This window comes from Chelon labrosus, assembly GCF_963514085.1.
Source record: "Chelon labrosus genome assembly, chromosome: 13".
Taxonomy (NCBI): Eukaryota; Metazoa; Chordata; class Actinopteri; order Mugiliformes; family Mugilidae; genus Chelon; species Chelon labrosus.
The window spans coordinates 6,600,299-6,619,632 of record NC_140346.1 but is presented as its reverse complement, the minus strand read 5'-3'; the positions used below and the strand labels follow the sequence as shown (position 1 = coordinate 6,619,632).

At 42.3% G+C, this 19,334-nt stretch overlaps 3 protein-coding genes across 4 annotated transcripts in view; 2 read left to right on the top strand and 1 right to left on the bottom strand.

Annotated features, from left to right (window-relative positions):
- Positions 1 to 926: 926 nt before the first annotated feature.
- samsn1a (SAM domain, SH3 domain and nuclear localisation signals 1a) lies at positions 927 to 7,383 on the top strand. Its single transcript, XM_084559535.1, has 8 exons — positions 927 to 1,620; positions 2,616 to 2,696; positions 3,035 to 3,163; positions 3,672 to 3,783; positions 3,929 to 4,080; positions 4,236 to 4,448; positions 4,671 to 4,815; positions 6,606 to 7,383. The coding sequence occupies exons 1-8, from the start codon at positions 1,564 to 1,566 to the stop codon at positions 6,758 to 6,760; spliced, it is 1,044 nt and encodes a 347-aa protein (XP_084415661.1). The 5' UTR covers positions 927 to 1,563; the 3' UTR covers positions 6,761 to 7,383.
- Positions 7,384 to 8,587: 1,204 nt separating this feature from the next.
- On the top strand, positions 8,588 to 13,928 carry hspa13 (heat shock protein 70 family, member 13). Its single transcript, XM_084559230.1, has 5 exons — positions 8,588 to 8,992; positions 9,085 to 9,425; positions 9,623 to 9,836; positions 9,991 to 10,158; positions 11,083 to 13,928. Exons 1-5 carry the CDS (start codon positions 8,968 to 8,970, stop codon positions 11,664 to 11,666), a joined length of 1,332 nt encoding a protein of 443 aa, XP_084415356.1. The 5' UTR covers positions 8,588 to 8,967; the 3' UTR covers positions 11,667 to 13,928.
- Positions 13,929 to 14,238: 310 nt separating this feature from the next.
- The window catches only part of gdpd5b (glycerophosphodiester phosphodiesterase domain containing 5b), a 40,395-nt gene continuing 35,299 nt past the window's right edge, over positions 14,239 to 19,334 (bottom strand). Inside the window, exons 14-17 of one of the 2 annotated variants that reach the window (XR_014699418.1) lie at positions 18,206 to 18,288; positions 16,206 to 16,318; positions 15,667 to 15,949; positions 14,239 to 15,540 (exon numbers count right to left, since the gene is read on the bottom strand). Coding sequence is in view for 1 of the 2 variants with exons in the window: in XM_084559313.1 (XP_084415439.1) it covers positions 15,455 to 15,540; positions 16,206 to 16,318; positions 18,206 to 18,288 (282 nt within the window). In the remaining variant the exon portion in view is untranslated. The remainder of the gene's footprint in view (positions 15,541 to 15,666; positions 15,950 to 16,205; positions 16,319 to 18,205; positions 18,289 to 19,334) is intronic. The other variant, XM_084559313.1, reaches the window with a different exon arrangement.

The following is a 19,334-nucleotide window of genomic DNA, read 5'->3' as shown; positions in this document are numbered from 1 at the left end:
TATAGAGATTACAAAATCCTCATGGATCTATAGTGTCACTAGTTCTTAACGACATGACATAAAGCCTCTAAAGACTATAGCCAGATAGGGTGTAAAGGTTAACACTCACTTCATACAGCTTCTTCCTTTGAGGATATGATGAAAGAAGAAGCACTCTTGTAAGTTGGTTTGGTTCCTCTTTGACATAATATATTTCATTTTTTGACATCTTGTGATCATAGCAACTGTATTCCACAGCAAAATACATTATGACACGAACACATTTAACTGTTAACAGTTTCTCCATAAAGAACATCTTGAGTATTTTTCCTGTTTAAAAATGTTTATAACAAATTAGACAGTGGTCCCACCAAAATGGTTTTGAAAAACATTTGAACAAAGATAAGGTGACTTTACTTCAGATAAACAGCTCTCTGTGGAGGGAGTCAGGAGCCCCTGAAGTAATAGACTGACTGGAAAACCATAATCTGGATTGACAGGAGTTTACGGTTGATTGCGAGCAGAGGGATTAGGTGGCAGTGGTTTTGTCTGTAGAATTCCCTTTTCCATAATACACCGGATGAAACAACCCCGCAACGTAAACACAGCCGTAAATCCCCACATGGCAACGTCACTCAGAATGATTACTGACAGCAACGCAGGATCCTACAGAGAGAAAATAAAATTACCAAGCACTCTGATTCACAATGAAAGCCATCGTTTCGTGATATATATATATATATTTTTTTTATGATTTCTTTACTTCAATCATCAAGAAAGCTCTTAAGTAAAAGCCTTTCCAAGACAGAAACTGAACTATATTCACCTCCATTCTAAGAGGAGAGACACCGGAAAGCGTTTCGACACGGAAAAGTTGCCAGTTCCAGCTGTTCCTCTGTCATGCATCAGCACTTCCTCAAAAGTTTTCACCCCACATTATGAAATGAAAATTTACTCCATTACTCATTTACCATAACCCACTTCCCCTATTGCCTGAAACAGGAAAAAAATCGAGGGATATTGTGATTCGAATCAGAGGTTGCAAAAAATACACATTTGCACCCTTTCCATCCCTGAAGGGACTCAAACAGCTCGTACTATTTGAGTTAATGGTCTTAGAGTAATTACATTATAATCTGTTACATGACCACATGCAGTGGTTATGTGATTGAGTTATACTTAGTGACATTACAGCCCAACTCTGTGCGGATCAACCACAGCAGAAACACCAGTAGCATATGTGATATAAGCTCCTCCTCACCAGGTTTCTATCACTTCTCATCAAACATAAACACCACAGTTATAAAACCAAAACGCAGCCGTTCCTGGAAGTGATTCTCATTGTGTTTTGTTGAGCGAGCCGCAAAATGCACACATAAGCGTTTGCATTTTTCCCCTTTTCGAAGCGATACTTCAACGAGACACACAGTTGCCTCACATCCTGTGCGCTGTAAGGAAGTGGGCCAGCCAGTCAACCTATCAGACATCCAGCCTCAGAGTTAGTTAACACTTGACTGTTTGGAGAGTGGGGGTAAAGAAAAGAGCAAGGACTGAGATCTGACAATAACTTTTAAACTGGGGAAAATGTTACACAGGGCGGCATCCAATGTGTCAGACAAGGCAAGGAGCAACAAACCAAAGGTAGGTGAAAATCTGAACTATATATGTGGGTGAAATAGATGTCAGTGAGCCAAGAGATGAAGGAAGCTGAGGTGCCTAAATGATACCTCGGACAGAGTCACTTAAAAAAGACAAGACATGTATATACATTCAAGTGCATCCTTTTGATTAAGTCTTACTGTGCAAATGTAAAAATCAGAAGATCCAAAGACTACTTGTATGTGTTTTCTAAAGTCCAAAGACTACTTGTATGCGTTTTCTAAAGTCATTTTCACAGCGTTAAAGAAGCAAGCCGCTGTAAGAATCCAACAGAAATCTGGCTTTAAAAATGAAACTGTTGAATTCTGGTTTTGGGAAATAAAATGTGCCCACCCGTCAGTCACAGAAGTCGCCGCTGTATTAAATCTATCTGCAGACGGGCTGTCTAGGAGGACGGAGCTCATGTTTAACCAGGATTTCCAGGGATTACTCATTTATATAATTATTTTGCTGGGGAGATGATGGGGGGTTTTGGAAGAGATTATAATGCGTTCATTTTTATGAAAAATTGGGGAGGGAAAAAAAGGGCAGAAGAATTAAAGAATTAAAACTGAGTCCCAACAGTGAAGCATCTGTGATTGGTTGTTGAGCTGATGTTGAGAGGACAGTTTTATCCATGTATTACTTCATTACACAATTGCACCTGTACAAATGATGTCCTCTGCTGCAATGGAAATGTTCCACGCATTTTGCAACCTCTCATTTCAAAACACATTAAACGGAATATTTACTGAACGCGCCTACATAGCAAGTTTGATTTTGACGTAAAGATCATTTCTAGTAAAGACTTCCGGGCTTCCATTTATATGCGACGATGTGAAATATAGAAAGTGTTGAAGCCCACTTTGTCTTGAGATGCGTAAGAAAAGAAGTTTTGCATTGGCGTTCATCATCACGCATCACGGCAAACGAACCCTGCAGTGCTGTGCCAGTTTTCATGTTATGACATCTTTTGCCTTTTAAATTTGCCCCAACAGCGCTCCACGAGCTTTGGCAGGTTTGAGGGTCTGAGGCATCCGTCATCACCGGCCAAACCAGAGGAGAATGGTACAGCTACGGTAGGTAGAGGAGCTTGTTTTCCATTTCTATGTGCATAAAAGTGGTAAAGTCCTCATACTGCAACAAGAATGGTGATTAAAACCATGCAAAATAGTATAAGTTAAGGATGTGTTACAGTGCCAAATCTTTGCACTTATGCAAATATTGGTTGCTGCACTACAAAGTAATATTTAATAAAAATATACAAAAAAAACCCTACGCTGTGATGCAGTATTCTGTACATTTTACACGACATGTGATCTAGTTATAATTAGCGGACATCATGATGAGCCAAGTTCTAAATGTATTGCCTTAAACACGCAGTTCTGTCTGTGCTAAACTGATATTCTGTACACAGGTCACAGAAGAATGCGAAAGCTCAGACCAAAACAAATCTGCCGGACTGGGGAAGAAGATGAAAGCCATCTCACTGACTATGCGGCGAAAAATGGGCAAAAAGCACGCCAAGTCCTTCTCTGAGGAGACAGTGAGTCACAGAAAAACACACATGCATGCAGCTTATCTTGCTAACAAGGAAGACGCATAAATTCGACTTATTTTATGTTCACCCGATCAACAAGCAGTTCGTGCAGCTGATCAAAAACCCCCTCCGGTCCAGGCCTTACTGCCAAAACCTGTGCTGTTTTTCTCAGCACTCTTATCACTGTCATTTCCGATGAAGCCACATCCTCAGATGTGACGCTGTCGCCGGTGAAGTGTAAACTACCCTGACCTACACAGAAAAGTGTCTTCTTGCATTTTTTTTTTGGTTTACTGTAACACAGATACAGAGATAACATGAAAGCTTTCTTTGTAACTTTCACAACCTACATCTCCCTGACACTCTCTGTTTTACTTTTCCTCTTGTCTTTTACTTTCACATGGACTTAGGTAATCAGTCGGCGGCTTGCACACTTGTGTACATTTAACCCATGACTGATTGGTGGTTGTATGGCTCGCGTGTATTATATAAGATGCAATGTCTTTACTTTCAGGGTGACGACACAGACAAAGAGGCAGAGACAGAAGGCGCCCCTCCAGCGGAGAAAAACTCTGCAAAGACAAGCAACTCATTGGAGAGTCTCTACAGTGGACAGAGCTCCTCCAGTAAGTGTCTGCGCATTCGTCATGCATACACAAGTAGAAGCAAAGAGGACTGGGTTACTTTTAGCGAAACCTGGCGATTAAATGTTGGAAAAATATTGGATAACCAGAACGGTGCAGTCATATTGTGTTGTGTTTGTTGGTTCAGGCGGTGTCACCAGTGAGTCCAATGGTTCCAGTAAGAGAGACAGCGTGAGGCTGGAGGAGGACGGCTCCTATCAGGGACAGTTCTGCGGCAGGGCTCGGGTCCACACAGATTTCGTTCCGAGCCCTTATGACACAGACTCCCTCAAACTCAAGGTAACTCAAAATGACTACGTATGGGGATAGTCTGCCTCGACTATGAACTATTGTAGAAATTCTTCATCAGTACTGATACTTTAGAGAAAAACTGAGGATCTGTGTTGAACTGTGAACAGTGAATTGTGAACTGATTTATTAATTTTTTTCCCTAGGTCGGCGACATTATCAACATCATCAGCAAGCCTCCGATGGGCATCTGGACGGGCATGCTCAACAACAAAGTGGGCAACTTCAAGTTCATCTATGTTGACATTATGGTGGAGGAAGAGGAAGAAGAGGAAGCGCCCAAGATCAGACAACAGAAGCTGAGCAAGAGACCTCGACCCAAAACACTGCTGGAGTTACTGGAGCGACTGAACCTGGAGGTGAGGACAGGATCCACTCATCTGCTGGGTCACAAGGTTTTCAGAGAATTATCAGTGATGCATTCCTCCAGTGCGGATCTAACATATTTTAGAGTTCAGTACATGTCTGCTAGTAGGATACGATAACGCAGCATCTCAAATTGATAAGCTGATGATTGATTGAATCCCTTGTAAACAGGCTATGACTGAGGCTTTTACTAAAAACTGTTGTTGTCGTCTCAGGAGTACGCCTCTGCCTTGATGCTGAACGGTTACGAGACAGTGGAGGACCTGATGCACCTGCAGGAGAAACACCTGATAGAGCTGAACATCAAAGACCCCGAGGACAGACACAAGCTACTCACTGCTGCTGAATTACGTTACACAGGTGAGCAGCGCGCCGTGCAATCACTTCACAGCAACGACACTCGATGCAACACGGCTCAGCACAGTAGGCTGATCACTATCGGAAAATAAACTTAGAGAATCTCACATAAAGGGTTCCTGTTATCGTTGGGTAACCCGCTTTGCACGAATGGCTGACTCACTGTTTAGCTCCATGGGGAGTTATGGTTTCACACCTGAGGTTCTCCAGTTGTCTCAGATATTTATAAGCCAGCTCTTGAGCCAAAACATTGTGGTGTTAATGCCTCCCAGCTTATAACCAGCGCTCATAACAATCTCTGAATGAATCAAGTCAGTTCGTTTGGCTGTCTGGATGCAGTGTGTTTGTGGAGTAATGTCCTTAAAGCAGCATGTGGAGCTCATTAGTCTGATTACCATTAAATGTGTCACACCTGGCCCTGAAGTTGCTCATCTGCCAATCAGAAACAAGCATTTGACAAAACACTGTAATAACAGCAGTGGTGTAAAGTAACTGAGTAGATTTACTCAAGTACTTTCATGCTACTGTCATGCTACTTTCTACGTCAACTCCACAATGGATACATACTATACTTTTTATTCTATTACATTTATCTGACTGATACTTTACTATCGTGGCATAATGAATGACATAAAATACAATAAATTGTTAAACAGTAAATTTAAGTTCACTAGCAGCACATAAAGTTAGTAACATTAGTTATATTTTTATTATTTTATGCTGCTTGCAAGTTAATTCATGAGTAAATATGATTCACTGACACCCCATTTTGATGATAAAAATGTTATACTTTTATGTAGTAAATTCTGGACAGTAGAACTTTTTGGTGTCGTTACCTTTAAGTGTATCTGAGTACTTCTTCCACCATATCTAGAATCAAACGGGAGTTTTTGTCATTTAAAATGTAAAAGGAAGCAGGTAAAAGCTGAGACATTTGTGCCATCCTGACAAGAAACACATCCTGCACAGAGGGAGAGGCTTATCAGTGATTTCCTGTTACTCAGATAGAAAGTGCTTAGCAGAGCAGAAGGTGTTCCTGTAAGCTCAAGTCTGAAACCAGAAGGCTGATCATCACAGAGCCCTGCATAAATGAAAACAAAACTACTTTCCAGTTTGAAAAGGGAACAACATCCACGGCCGAGATTTCTCCGACTGTTTATGCTTGTTTTAATGAATGTAACTTAAGCATATGCGTGGAAGGTAAACTAAAGGTCGTTGTAATTTCTCAGTCAGGGCGACAGCGTGACTGAACAGATGGCAACGGCTTCGGCCTGAGCCTGCCAAGCTTGTTGACTCACATGAGACGCCAGTAATTTAATCAAGCTGAACTCCATTAGGATAGTGCTTTGGCCGTGAGGATTAGTAGCTTCCGTCAGCGAGGCTGAAAAATGAAATAATAGAAGAATAGCATTGTCAATAACAGAGGAAAATAAGAGTAAAAATAACTCAATTTAAAACCAGATTTGTGCAGGAGTTTTCTGAGGGGGCGCACCCATTAAAATTTTGCATTTGTGTCATCTTCCCACTCATTTAATAAGAAACACATAATCTTATCTGACATCAATTTAAGCGTAACATTTAATATTTAAAATAATGAACTGTACTCTTTCTGTTTTCTTTTTTTTTTTAAGTCAAATTAAATGTCAAAGGGTATCACCCATCTAAAAATATCTTCATTTCCACTGAATGAATCACGTGCCAGAGATTTCAGCTTCTCTAATGTGGTTTGGAGCAGAAACTCGTGATATTATGACATTTGATTTAATTCCATTCGGTTTTTTTTGTGACTGCAGGTGATGACGTCAGGGATGCGGAGGAGCACAAATCCTCCCACAGTCCGCAGGAAGAAGACAGTGACTGTCCCAGAGACTCGGGCTGCTTCATCCCGTCTGAATGTTCGGACAGCAAGGAGGACACAGAGCAGGTGGTGGATGCGGTAGACTCGTAAAGTGCTCATCTGCCAGATTGATACTTTGACATTTGGAATTCAAAGTTGCACTTTTTTCTCACGACTTTGATGGATATGGTTTAAATATTTATCCCTCGGTTTTCTCAAAATGTCATGTTTATATCCCTTGTTCCGGCTTGCCTAATGTAAAAGCTTTTAACAGTGTGATATGTATGTGAAGAAAACAGACAACCAGTATTCTAAATGTCATTTTATCCTTTTGTCACTTTATCAATAGTTTCAGTTTTTTTGAGTGTATCTTATTTTAAGTGACACTTGATCCATTCAGTGTCAGTGGTATTTATTGCATTCTCAATTATTCAATGTTTGTTTGTTTGTTTTGCATATAAAGCCTTTATTTATCACAGCTGCATCATTTTCACCTTTGCCACATCCAATCACAAATCGACCTCAATGTCTTTCCTTATGAATGAAGTGTGTTAGTGAAGGAATCTTTTTGAGTTTGTCTCGATTTGAACACTGCAAATTCCTGCCTATAACGTATGCTGTACAGATATGCTCGTGCGCTCTTTTGATGTGAATGTGAACGGGTGTGAGAGAGCCTTCGTGAATGCTCGTGTACGTCTTCTGTTTTCATGAGGTTTTGTAAATAAAATCAAAGAATGTGATTTTGTGTCACTGGTTTCTCCAGTTCTCCAGCTCATAGAAAGCATGCCAAAATAGATTAACAAATAAAAAGTCACTTTTAGTTTGATATTTTTATTAACATATATAATGACATATTTTAATAGTATTATTAATAATATTTTAATTTTAGCACATCAGTCAGTGCACATTAAGCACACCAATCATAGACTGTATTTTTCAATACTTTATTTACAGTTTTTAACTTTACAAAATTGTACAAAACCTGCCACAACAGAGAAACAGTCAAACCTAAAAGGAAACAGGAAAAAGAAAAAGGTGGCTGCCACACAGTTGTAAAATTACATAAACAGACTTACAGAAAAACCATAGTTGCAGTAGTTAAAGAAAAGCAATACCATGTGAAAAGCTGAGTCAGGCATCACACCTGACACTGTGCCAGGAAGGGTCTCCACATTCTCTTAAATCTGTTCTGTTCGTTAGGTTTGTGCAGGCGCAGTCTTTCCATTTGAATGGACATTAACATCTGCCTGAGCCGATGAGCAAAGGTGGGTGTAGTGGTAGACCTCCAGGTTAGGAGAATAAGTTTCTTAGCCACCACCATCCTTAGGTGCAGAGCGACCTGCGTGTCCTGCGGAAGGTCAGAGTCTCGGCAGAGCATCCGAGCATGTCTGGGTCATGGTTAGGTTGGATGACTCTGCTCAAATATAGCTGACCAAAAATTGTGCAATTTAGGAGAGAACCAGAAAGGATGAACCCTCAGTGAACCCTCAGCAGTACGACACTTATCACAAACAGAGGACACAGATGAGAAAATACAATTATTTAGCTTTGTTTTTGAGTAATGCAATCTGTGTAGCACATTGTACTGAATGAACCTGAGTTAGTAGAGCAACAACGGACCTGAGACAGTGCCTCTTCTGATATTTCAGAATATTTCAGAGCTCAAGTGTATGGCCCAAGCTTCCCTAATAAAATCAGAGGAAACTGAATTAGTAAAAAAACCCACAAATTTTGATATTAACTGGAGTCTGGAGGCAGCAGGAGGGTCTCAAGGAAAGGATGGGTGATGTAGGTAGAATCGAAATGTGGCCAATTCTGCTTGACATTAGTGTCTGACTTGTAGGTAGCGTGAAAAAAGTGAGAATTAGGAAGACTGGAATTGTTGCTGAGCAAATGACGCTAATTGGCCGTTAATGTACCGATCTGAAAACGTTCTAATACTGTGTTTTTAATGTCGACACGTCCTGTTTCCGTTACCGCTGCCACTCTGTTTAGGCTCCTACTAATTGGCGGAGGACTTGTACACGTCAAAATACTTTAGTCATACGTTTCGTTTCGCTAGCGCTGATGGGAACTGTAGTACAAACCAAACATCTCCGGCGCTACAGCGGCGTCTGTGCTATATGCGGTTAAACTACATTCCCCAGCATTCACAGGGACCCATGCAGCGTTGACGTGTATTTTCGTTGGTACACTGAAAATTTTGTTTCGCGTCATCCGGTTAACAGAGCCGGACATTGTTTTTGCCTTACTTTGGACAATTTTGTCGACATTTTGTGAATTGTAAGCGGCAGGCGACTTCGCAAAAGTGTGTGACGATGGCTGGAGAAATGTCTATGATTGGTAAGTTGAGTTACGGTTATTACTGGATGCTAGCACATGAGCTAACCGGCTTCTGGTCCACCTGTTCTAAGCGTGATGTTACCGTGCCACAGGTTCGGTGATCCTGGCCTTGTTCCTGGCTGGCTACCTGGGCCAGCAGTACCTGCCTCCTCCAAAACCCAAAGTGATCGGCCTGGACTTGGGCACCACGTTCTGCTCTGTGGGCGTCTTCCACCCGGGCAGCGGGGATGTGGAGGTGATAGCGGATGAAGAAGGGAGGAAGAGCATCCCTAGCGCCGTCTCCTTCACCACCACAGCGGTGCTGGCTGGACACGAAGCCGTGGACCTGGCCGACAGCAACCCGCAAAACACCATCTACGATGCTAAGAGGTTCATCGGGAAGATATTTGAGCCAGAGATCCTGGAGCAGGAGAGTGCTAGGTACCCCTTTAAGGTGGGTCACGCTGGGGTTGGTTGTTGTGGGGTGAATGGGGTTTCTGATGGAGCCAGGAGTCAATAACGCAGCCAGGTTTACCATCAGCTTCATCAACCATCAAGCAGATGCAACATTTTAGTTTCAACCTCAAACCTTTAGATAATTCAGTTAACTGTGGAAACTTTGAATATTCAAGTTCTTTGCGTCTCCTCTAGGTGATCAACAACAACGGGAGTGCAGAGTTTGTCATCCACACCAACCATACCTTCACTGTAAGCCCAGAGTTCATCGGCTCCCGGCTGCTGCTGAAGATGAGGAAGATGGCAGAGCAACAGCTGGGCGTCACCATCCAGAAGGCCGTCATCTCGGTCCCCGCGGAATTTGATGAGAGGCAGAGGAACTACACCGTCAGGGCCGCTAACCTGGCTGGTCAGTGTGGCTCATGATTTGAAACTGGCATTGAAGTCTTGATGAATGTGTCTCAGTCTCCTATAAAACAAAATTAGGATACAGGCTTTGTTCACTACATTAGTAACATGACTGGTGTAATTTACATGCTAACTCCCTGGGGACTGTCTTGCAGGCTTGGAGATCCTGCGTGTCATCAACGAGCCCACGGCTGCAGCCATGGCCTACGGTCTGCACAAGGTGGACGTGTTCAACGTGCTGGTGGTGGACCTCGGAGGAGGGACACTGGATGTTTCTCTGCTCAACAAACAGGGAGGCATGTTCCTCACCAGGGCAATGGCAGGTAATGAGTTCCACAGCTTCAGCAATAAAACATAAGAGGTGCTTTCATCGTAGATTCTCACTGAAGGCATCAAAGCTGTGAGTCGACACACATTGCACACTCTCGGCATTCTCTCGATGAGCTTCATGAGGTAGTCACCTGAAATGGTTTTCCAGCAGTCACACCTGTGAAAAACATTTGACCACATCATGAACCTCACTGAGATAAGTCCAAGGGTTTGCAGCACTATTATTTCACACTTTTTTTTGTTTACTGCTTTTTTTGTTTACAATTCCATATGTGTTAATTCATAGTTTTGTTGCCTTCAGTGAGAATCTGCACTGAAAATAGTCATGGAAATAAAGAAAAACCATTAAATGAGAGGGTGTGTCCAAACTTTTGACTGGTAGTAAACAAATATTATATTTTCAGACTCTTGTTTGAGGTTTCTCGAGGTGGTTTTTAGTGGCTTCTTCTGCCCAGGGCTGTCAGGCCAGTCTGTGGTGATTGAGGTGGTTACATGAGGCATTGTTGTTTTGGCTGAACTGTTTTGACTGAAGTCTTATTATTAGTGTAATGCTGTCCATGTACACATAGCCTTTTGCACATGTAGGTAACTTGTAGGTAAGCAGGTCAGTGGGCGACTCTTGCCGTCTTTGAAAGGAAAATTTGCACACATAACGCAAATGTACATTTATGAGCAGTTTCTCCCCGTCCACAACTGCAAGTAGTTCCTCATTTTTGTTTGGTAGAACATCTGAGGTTTGACCACAGTAAGTAGGCCATCTTGTGAGAATCTTTTGAGAGAGAGCAGCAGCAGCAGCAGCAATGTGCAGCAGCCAGTTTCTGTTCATTATCTGAGTCAGAGCAGCATTTGCCTTAAAGGGAATTGTTATCACTGAGAGAAACTGTGTACTAATAATAAGTGGGCCCTATTTTTTGCAGGAAATAACAAACTGGGAGGTCAAGACTTCAGCCAGAGGTTGCTCCAGTACACCACAGAGCGAGTCCTGCAGGAGTTTGGCGTCGCTCCCACCCTGAAGGAAGACATCCACCGCCTCCGACAGGCTGTGGAAGCCGCCAAGCTCAACCTCACTCTCCAACCCAGCGTCACAGTCAGGGTGCCCCTGCGCCTTCACACCCACGACAGCTCGACAGAGTCGCCCGAAGGCTCCGCTCCTGCTCCGGTTCTCTTCCAGACCGTGATCACTCGCGAGCTGTTTGAGGAGCTCAACGAGGACCTCTTCCAGAAGATCCTGGCCCCCGTTGAGACGGTGCTGACCGAGGGCCACCTGGAGAAAGGGGACGTGGATGAGATCGTTCTGGTCGGAGGGTCCACCAGGATACCGCGGATCAGGAGGCTGATCAGCGAGTACTTTGGGAAGGAGCCCAACACATCAGTAGACCCTGATCTGGCTGTGGTCACAGGCGTGGCCATTCAGGCCGGCATCATGGGCGGCTCCTGGCCTTTACAAGTGAGCGCTATAGAAATACCCAACAGACACCTGCGCAAGACGAACTTCAGCTAATCGATAAGCACAGATATTTATTAGGAAAGAAGGAACGCCACAGAGGCTTGCCACTGATTTTGGATTCATTGTTCTCTAATGTGCTGCTTTATTTAACAACTACCGCTGAGCACCTAAATGTTAACTAGCAAGACAGGCCGCCTCCATCATACGGGCTTCCTCTTTGACAGTGAACTGTGGCGATAAAGAACAAAAAGCGCTGATGCAGTGACACGACATTCCTCTGCGTGTCACTGATACCATCTGCAGTCGTCCTGGTTTAAGTCTTTAAAGTGGCCGCTGCAGAAATAGCAGTAAGATAGCGTGTGACTGAGAAGCGCCTCCGTCATGTGTCTGCTGCTCTGTTCAGCTTCAGCCGTGATGCTTAGTCGTGGTAAATACTAAAAAGGAGTCCAATTCAGGGAACAAGCACTCGTTTCAGACTAGCCAGTAAATCGTCAGCTATTTATTTATTTATTTCTGTGACTGTGATGGCTCGGAGAGTGTGTGCCTACATGATGAGTGTATGCGAGAGAGTGCGTGACGGGCCTTTAACGTGTATTTCCATCTTTCCATTAAAGGCTGGTCTGCAGTGTGCTTGTGCCTTTTCAGAAAGCTGCTATATTGTTAGAGGTGAACTGCGGTTCACTCGGAGGCCTGGTTTAAATGTTCAGATATGCACAATTAATTTAAAACAACTCGACTGCGCATAGACTATTAACTAAATAAGTATAATGCTCTGGTGACAGCCAACCTGTGAAGGGGCATGTTGGAGACAGCCTTAGTGTATTTATGGTACTGTAAATCATTCACATCATAAGGAAGCAGACTGAATTAATTGCGGAAGAGATGGAGGTGACGTGCTCTATGTTGCACATGGAGGACTCACACGTGTTGGCTAACTTTACTTTCTTTGTGCAATAGTGGATGATGTAGTGAAATGGAAATGACTTGCAACAAATATTTGTGCTACATCTCAGAGATCAGTGCTCTGGCTGTTGTTGGTAGAGAAGGTCAACCCTGGCAGTCCCACAGAAGGACCAAAGCAACCCTTATTGGTGCCTTGTGTAGCTGATATTGAGAAATGTGTTAACGTTTGTGAGGAACTAAAGCAGAGAGAGCTAATGTATTAGACGGCAGGCTGGTCACTGCACATTTCTGTTCTAAAATGTTTCATGTTTTGAATATAAACCCCAGATGTTGGTACCTCTGGTTGTCCAGTGAGCTTCTCACATTCCTTTAAAAAGCATCACAACCTATTTTTCGGCAAATATAATCATGACTAGGTGTATTTACACCCACTGTGTTTGTATTTCACATGTTGAAACTGGAATATTTATGTAAGAGAGGCTTCAGTGGAAATACTGACTTGTCTCAATCCCTATTGGAGGAGGAAAAAATATATTACCGGGATCTATTTTTGTACTCCAAGTATTGTCATCTTATAATGATAAGGAAGTGAAACTGTTGTGATCTGCTTTTCAACCTATTAAAAATCCATTTCTCAACTTTGTAATTTTTTTGGTATTTTTTTTTGAAAGGTCAAACTGCTGCAGGTGGAGTAGGTAGAGTTTGAAGTTCACATATTCCCGCACAGACTGCTTCACATACTCATCACATGTTGTAGAATTTGATCTGAGGGCTCTAGTTTATCAGAGTTCAAATATTGAACATATATACTAGGTTCCATTAGTACCTGCATCATAAATGATAAACTGTACGAGTTGCCTGAGCCACAGTTGAAGTTAACATTTTCAACCACATGTTTAACTACAGCATTGCAAAATCTAAAGGAATCAGCTGAGACCTCAAAAAGGTTTGGTTCCTCCTTGGGAGCAAGGATGGCGGTGGCAGCATCATGCTGTTGGGGGGTCCCACAAGAGGGACTGATCCACTCCAGGAAATAGATGGCCTCATGAGGAGGGAAGATTAGGTGGATATGTTGAAGCAACATCTCAAGACACCAGATAGGAGGTTAAAGGTCACAAACAGGTCTTCCAAATAGACAACGACCATGAGCATGCTTTCAAAATGGCTTAAAAACAGCAAGGTAGGAGGTTTGGAGTGGCCATCACAAAGACCTGACCCCAACCCAACAGAAAAACAGATTTGTGGGCAGAACTAAAGAAGAGCCTGCAAACCTGACTCAGTTACACCAGTGGAGAAATGGGCGGGGCTTCCTGCAAATGACTTTGAAAAGCTTGTTGAAGGCAACCTGAAACATTTCACCAAAGCTAGCAAATATGAAAAACGTTAAAATGAATGTCAGGAATTGTGAAACACCGAGTTTAAATGTATTTGGTTGAAGTCCGACTGCAACTGCACTTGAGCAAAACAATTACATGCGGCGGATGCAAAACCATCTGTATATGACTTGCATGTCATATAGTTTCACCTTCTGGAGAAGTGATACACCCTCTTAGTAAAGCTTTTATTGAGCCAAACACGATTCCTTTCACGGACTCAGAATGAGTCATGAGCCAGAAAGAGAAAGTGAAACATTACCTGACACAAGAAATTTGCTGAAGTGAAAAATGCTTAAAAATCATTTCGATATCTTCCATTTATAAGAAACGAATCTCAACAAGCAGAGTCAACTAGAAAACATCTGTTTTTAATGTTTAGTTCTGAGGCACAGTAATACCCAAATGAAAGAAAAGAAACACAAAGGCAATCCATTTCTTGACCTGTGCTGCCTGTTGTGATACCTGTAGCATCCCTTCAGTTAGCTTAGAGTAGCTTTATTTTCACATTTAGCACCCACTTCATTTACCTCACAGCACTCAGCATTACACCAGCAACTAACACTTAATTCGTCATGACTAAAATACCACAGATCTGACTGCAATTCAAAGGCATTGTGGGAATTTTAAATCCATCATGACCAGACTATTGCTATTGTAGTTATTAAACTGTCCCCATAGTTTGAAATATCGTTCTTATTGGCTGGAGCGTCTCACACACACTGGTTCACTTTTTATACACAATAATTCAACGTAGCACTGCACACAAGGTAAAAATACATACCCAGCCAGAAGACACACAATACACTGTACACATGTTTAAAAAAAAGAAAACAATAATCAGTACACATTCACCATAAAAAGACAGCGCACATCTTCATCCCTTGAACCATTTTCACCAGTTCCTCTGGGAGCACACGAGTCGGTTGATCCTTACAGTCACATGCACTGGTCAAAAGTATGACGAATAATTATCTTACATACACCATGTGAATATTTCACCTGGAGGAGAAGGCAGGACTTCTGTAAACAGCTTGTTTGTGTTGTTCTTTTTTTGTTGTTTTTTTAAACTTTTCTCTTTAAATATAAATATTAATAGGAGTACTGCTCTGAACTACAGCACTGTGGAGTGACGAAAGGAGCATGATGAGCATGCTGCAATCAATAAAGCCTTATTAAAAAGAAATCCATCTGCTAAGAGAAGAATATCATTTACAGCGCATAAAACGGACTGCTTTGGAAAATTAGCTTAAGATAAAGACTCTAGAAGCAGTAGCAGGCATTGGTAACTCAGGGGGGCCTCTCGGACATCTGGATATGAGAGAAAGAGGCCACAGACTTGGCGAATTCCATCAATAAAAAGTGCTTGTAGTCCTGTGACAAGAAAAAACTATATTTACAGAATGTACACAAAGCAACTGGGCAGGAGGCGTTTCTGCCAGGTACAGCAGACTGTCGGCTAATCAGTAGAGCAGAGGGGGAGAGAAGACTTTAAACTGATACACAGGAATGATGTGAACACTGAGGGTCCTTGTTCCGTCTGGCTAGAAGCAGATTCAGTTTCAGTCACTGGTTGATGCCCTGGTTGGTGTAGTAGTCGTAACCATTGTCACCGTACAGCTCCTCAGCACTGCTAACTCCGTTCCCCACCTCTAGAGGGCGCCAAAGGAAAAGGAAAAACAGTATAGACCTCAGCCAACACGTTTCCAATATAAAATGAGCGAAAGGCATGAGAAAATGATGGAGAACCACAAACAGCTGGTGTTGATAGGACTCACCTTTGACCCCAGCACTAGAGGCTGTCTAGACTAGAATGAGCATCACTACACAACGCTGTTTCCACTGGGAGGATTGTGGGAAAGGGCGAGTGTGTGAAGGGATGGATGGATGGATGGATTGGGGAGGAAAAGGGCAAAGAAGGCAGAGAGGTGGAAGGCAATGTAGGATGCAGTGGATGTACGGAATAAAAGAAGAAGCCACTGCTTGAAGGTGGAGGTGTGGTGGGATGGACAGGAGGTGCTGCACATCAGACAAAGGATGGAGGCGGTTACTGGGGTTGACCTTCAACATGGAAGAGAGGAAGAGCAGGAGCGACAACGTTCACAAACACTCACACAGACGCATGCTGGGATGCAGTGAAATGCTAGTTGGGCTCCTGAAACTGAAACTGCCTCATTCCTGAACTTGAAGCGTGAAAATTTGTTTTGCAAATCAAAGATGAATACAAGAATACAGGACTTAGTTTCAGCGTTCAGGAGCTCAACAAAACAACAGCAAAAACACACCACAAAACATCTGATAAAAGTCATCTACGTACCAGAGAAGATCAGTTTCTCCTTCATGACGTTGATGTCTCGATTGGACCTCCCGACCGCAGCGCTCAGCATGATTTGCTCAGGGTTGTAGCTGCGCATGCCGCTCATCCGATACCTGTGGGGGTCACATGGTTGTTTAGAAATCACCAGAAAACGTTGGGACATAACTAAATGCTGCGGCTTCTGCTAACAACATTCAGGGTTTAGTGTTTTATGGGGGTAAATGTTATTTTTTGGATAAGGTGTAATGGCTTTAATAATGTTTAATAACTCATTTATTACCTGTTGTAGGTGTTTAATAAGAACACTTTGTTGGTTTATGAAAGCTCCAGTGTTTAGCTTTGATTTCATCAGAAAGTAATCCATTAATATAAGCATCCATTAAATAAGTTCTGATCCAGTGTAGCCCTATTTGTGTTTCTAACGTTCAAAGGGATTTTTCATAACCTAGTTAATTAGTCACCACTTAAAAGTCCTTCACAAAATGGCACCTAATTACACAACTAATGTTTAATTAAAGTCTTTTCCTGCATCTGAATATGCTAATGGAAAACACCCTCTAAATGAATCACGTGGAAAGAATATATTTGCTGTATTTTTAATTATAATAATCGTTCACTACAGCCAAGTCGGAGGATTTCATTTCCTGCGTGTAAAAACGCATCCCTGCTTTAATGACAGCCTTGATTTCAATTAAATTAACTCAAGAGCATTAGTCACAATGAACTGTGACTAATGTACGGGAGCTTTTAGGAACAGAAATGCAAATAAGCCAGGATTTAGTTCATCAGCCTTAATACAAATCAATGCAGAGGCACATCTAAAGCCAGATTTGTGGTTTACTTAGGACATTTAGTCATTTGAGTTAATAAGCAAGATGAACATTTTGAAATCTCATTGGGGATTTTTATATTTTGTGCTGTGTGGGTGGAAAGCATTCACTTTATTTGGCCCACAGGGATGAAGGTCAGAGCTCTTCCCTCTAGAGGAAAGTGGCAGCAGCGCAGTACTACGATTCAGGTGAGATAGAGAGAAGTGAGAGAGGTGAGAATAAATATAGAAAGATGGTGAAAATAAGGGGGAGAGAAAACTCTCAATGAGATGGATGAGGAAAATAACAACAGCAGCAAAAAATAGAAAACAAATGGAAAAAGGAGAATTGCACCAAATGAAAGGATGATGGATGAAGATGGAGAAAGACAGAAAGAGGGTGAAAGGAGAGAAGACTTTGGGTCAGAAGAGGTGACCCAGTTACCTGATCATGTGATAGCTGAGAGAAGATGCCAGAATGCAGCAGAGGAGGAGAAGAGCATGCACATCAGGCAGAGGAGAGAGGAAGAGACGGAAAGACAAAAGAGGACAAAAGAAGGCAGGAGAAAAGAGAGGTCAGTTTAAAAGCCAGCAGCAGAAGCTACTGAAGAGCTCGGCTAAGCAGAGCAAACTCCCGCCAGGCTTTTGCAAGAAAATGGAAAAAATAAAAATCAAGGCCCTCGGTCTCAGAGACGACAGGAGGGCAGGCCATCTGTCTCTGGAGTCGCCACAGAAACAAACACACTTTCCGGCAGAGGAACAGAAATACTGGAGGAGTGTGAAGGTTAAGTCTAGAGGAAACATGTGCGTATAATGTACACCTCCTCTATGACCGCTGGTTTGTGATGAAACAGAGGAACAAGAGAAGAGGACAGCAGGAGTACTCATCAACAGCTTAGAAAACCACAAAACAAAATGTCCTTTATAGAATTAGTCATTTTGGTCTTTTCTTGCAACAAAAACCTTGAAAAAAAAGCACAGGACATGCGTAACTATGTATGAACTGTCTGATGTATATGTCTACTGAGTCAATGTGACACATTGAATCTGATTTATTGTGAAGGGTATTCGTTAATTAGCAACAATGAGAGTATCTGAGAGTGAAATAATAAAAACACCATGAAAAATGTAGAGACTCGTGTTAGCGCTCACTATAATGATTTGAGTTATATCACCAAGTGTCTGTACTTACTTCTGGAAAATGAACACTCCTATGACTACTGCAAAAGAGAGGAGGTCTGCAGACACCCACATCAGGCAGTATTCATTCGGTCTCTGGAAACACACAAAGTCACGACAGATCACAATTTTGACCTCAACACGTTTAAGACAGAATCCACCACTGGGTGGCGCTATAAGCCAAGAAAACCATCTCTTAAATGACTCATCCAAACTGTCAGGAAAATACATATACAATGGTCTTATTTGAATAAAACAAACACATGAAAACAGATTAAAGGGAATTAAAAAGTGCATTCTTGTCAATGGGCATCAATATTATCACGCAGAGTAATGCAAGAGGAAAACCTAGCCTTCTGACTTCCTCAAGATTAAGTATAGCCTTCCATCAGTTTTAGCAAAACTCCCAATGGCAGATCTAGCATGACACGATTCACAGTTCAAATTAACAGACAGCACTGCAGATGCTATAGCAGCCTAAACTCTTTCTGAACCAAAGCACAGGGCCAGGGTTCATGCCCACATGTTGTCATGCAGAGTTCCCGTATGGTGGCACAGATGGGACGACCAGTCTGGCGCTCTGCACATACGAGGCGGGTGAAGCGATACCAGGGAGGCTCAGTGTGGGTGCTACCCATGTTGAGAAGTTTCAGGAGACGGCTCCACTAGAAAACCGTGACTCACACACACTACAACTCTGAAGCATGTCTTCCTACTGTGCTGGGACTTGAAAAATAATAGGCTATCATGCTCAGTGAAGGGAATAAACACAGTAGATGAGCTGAGTTGAAAACTAGGATCCCTTGTTGATGTCAAAGTGTAAAATCCAATTTAGTCATACAGAGCAGCTGCAGCTGAGAGGGGAAGACTAGATAAAGCTGTTGTAATGAGAATCAAAGCAGTGCAAAGATGTAAAATACATGCATCATAATGAACTTCTCATTTGAACAAAAAAACAAAAAAAACAACCATAATCTGCCACTTTGAAGTCAAACTAAGGCGGAAGCTTAGTAATGAAGATCTGTTCACACGCTGTCTTTATTCCTCTACGGTCAGCTTGGGCTATTTATGTCACTCTGTTCGTCTCGTCTTCTTTCCCACACTGTCAAAATAACTTCCTTCTCAGTGTCAGCATCCCTACT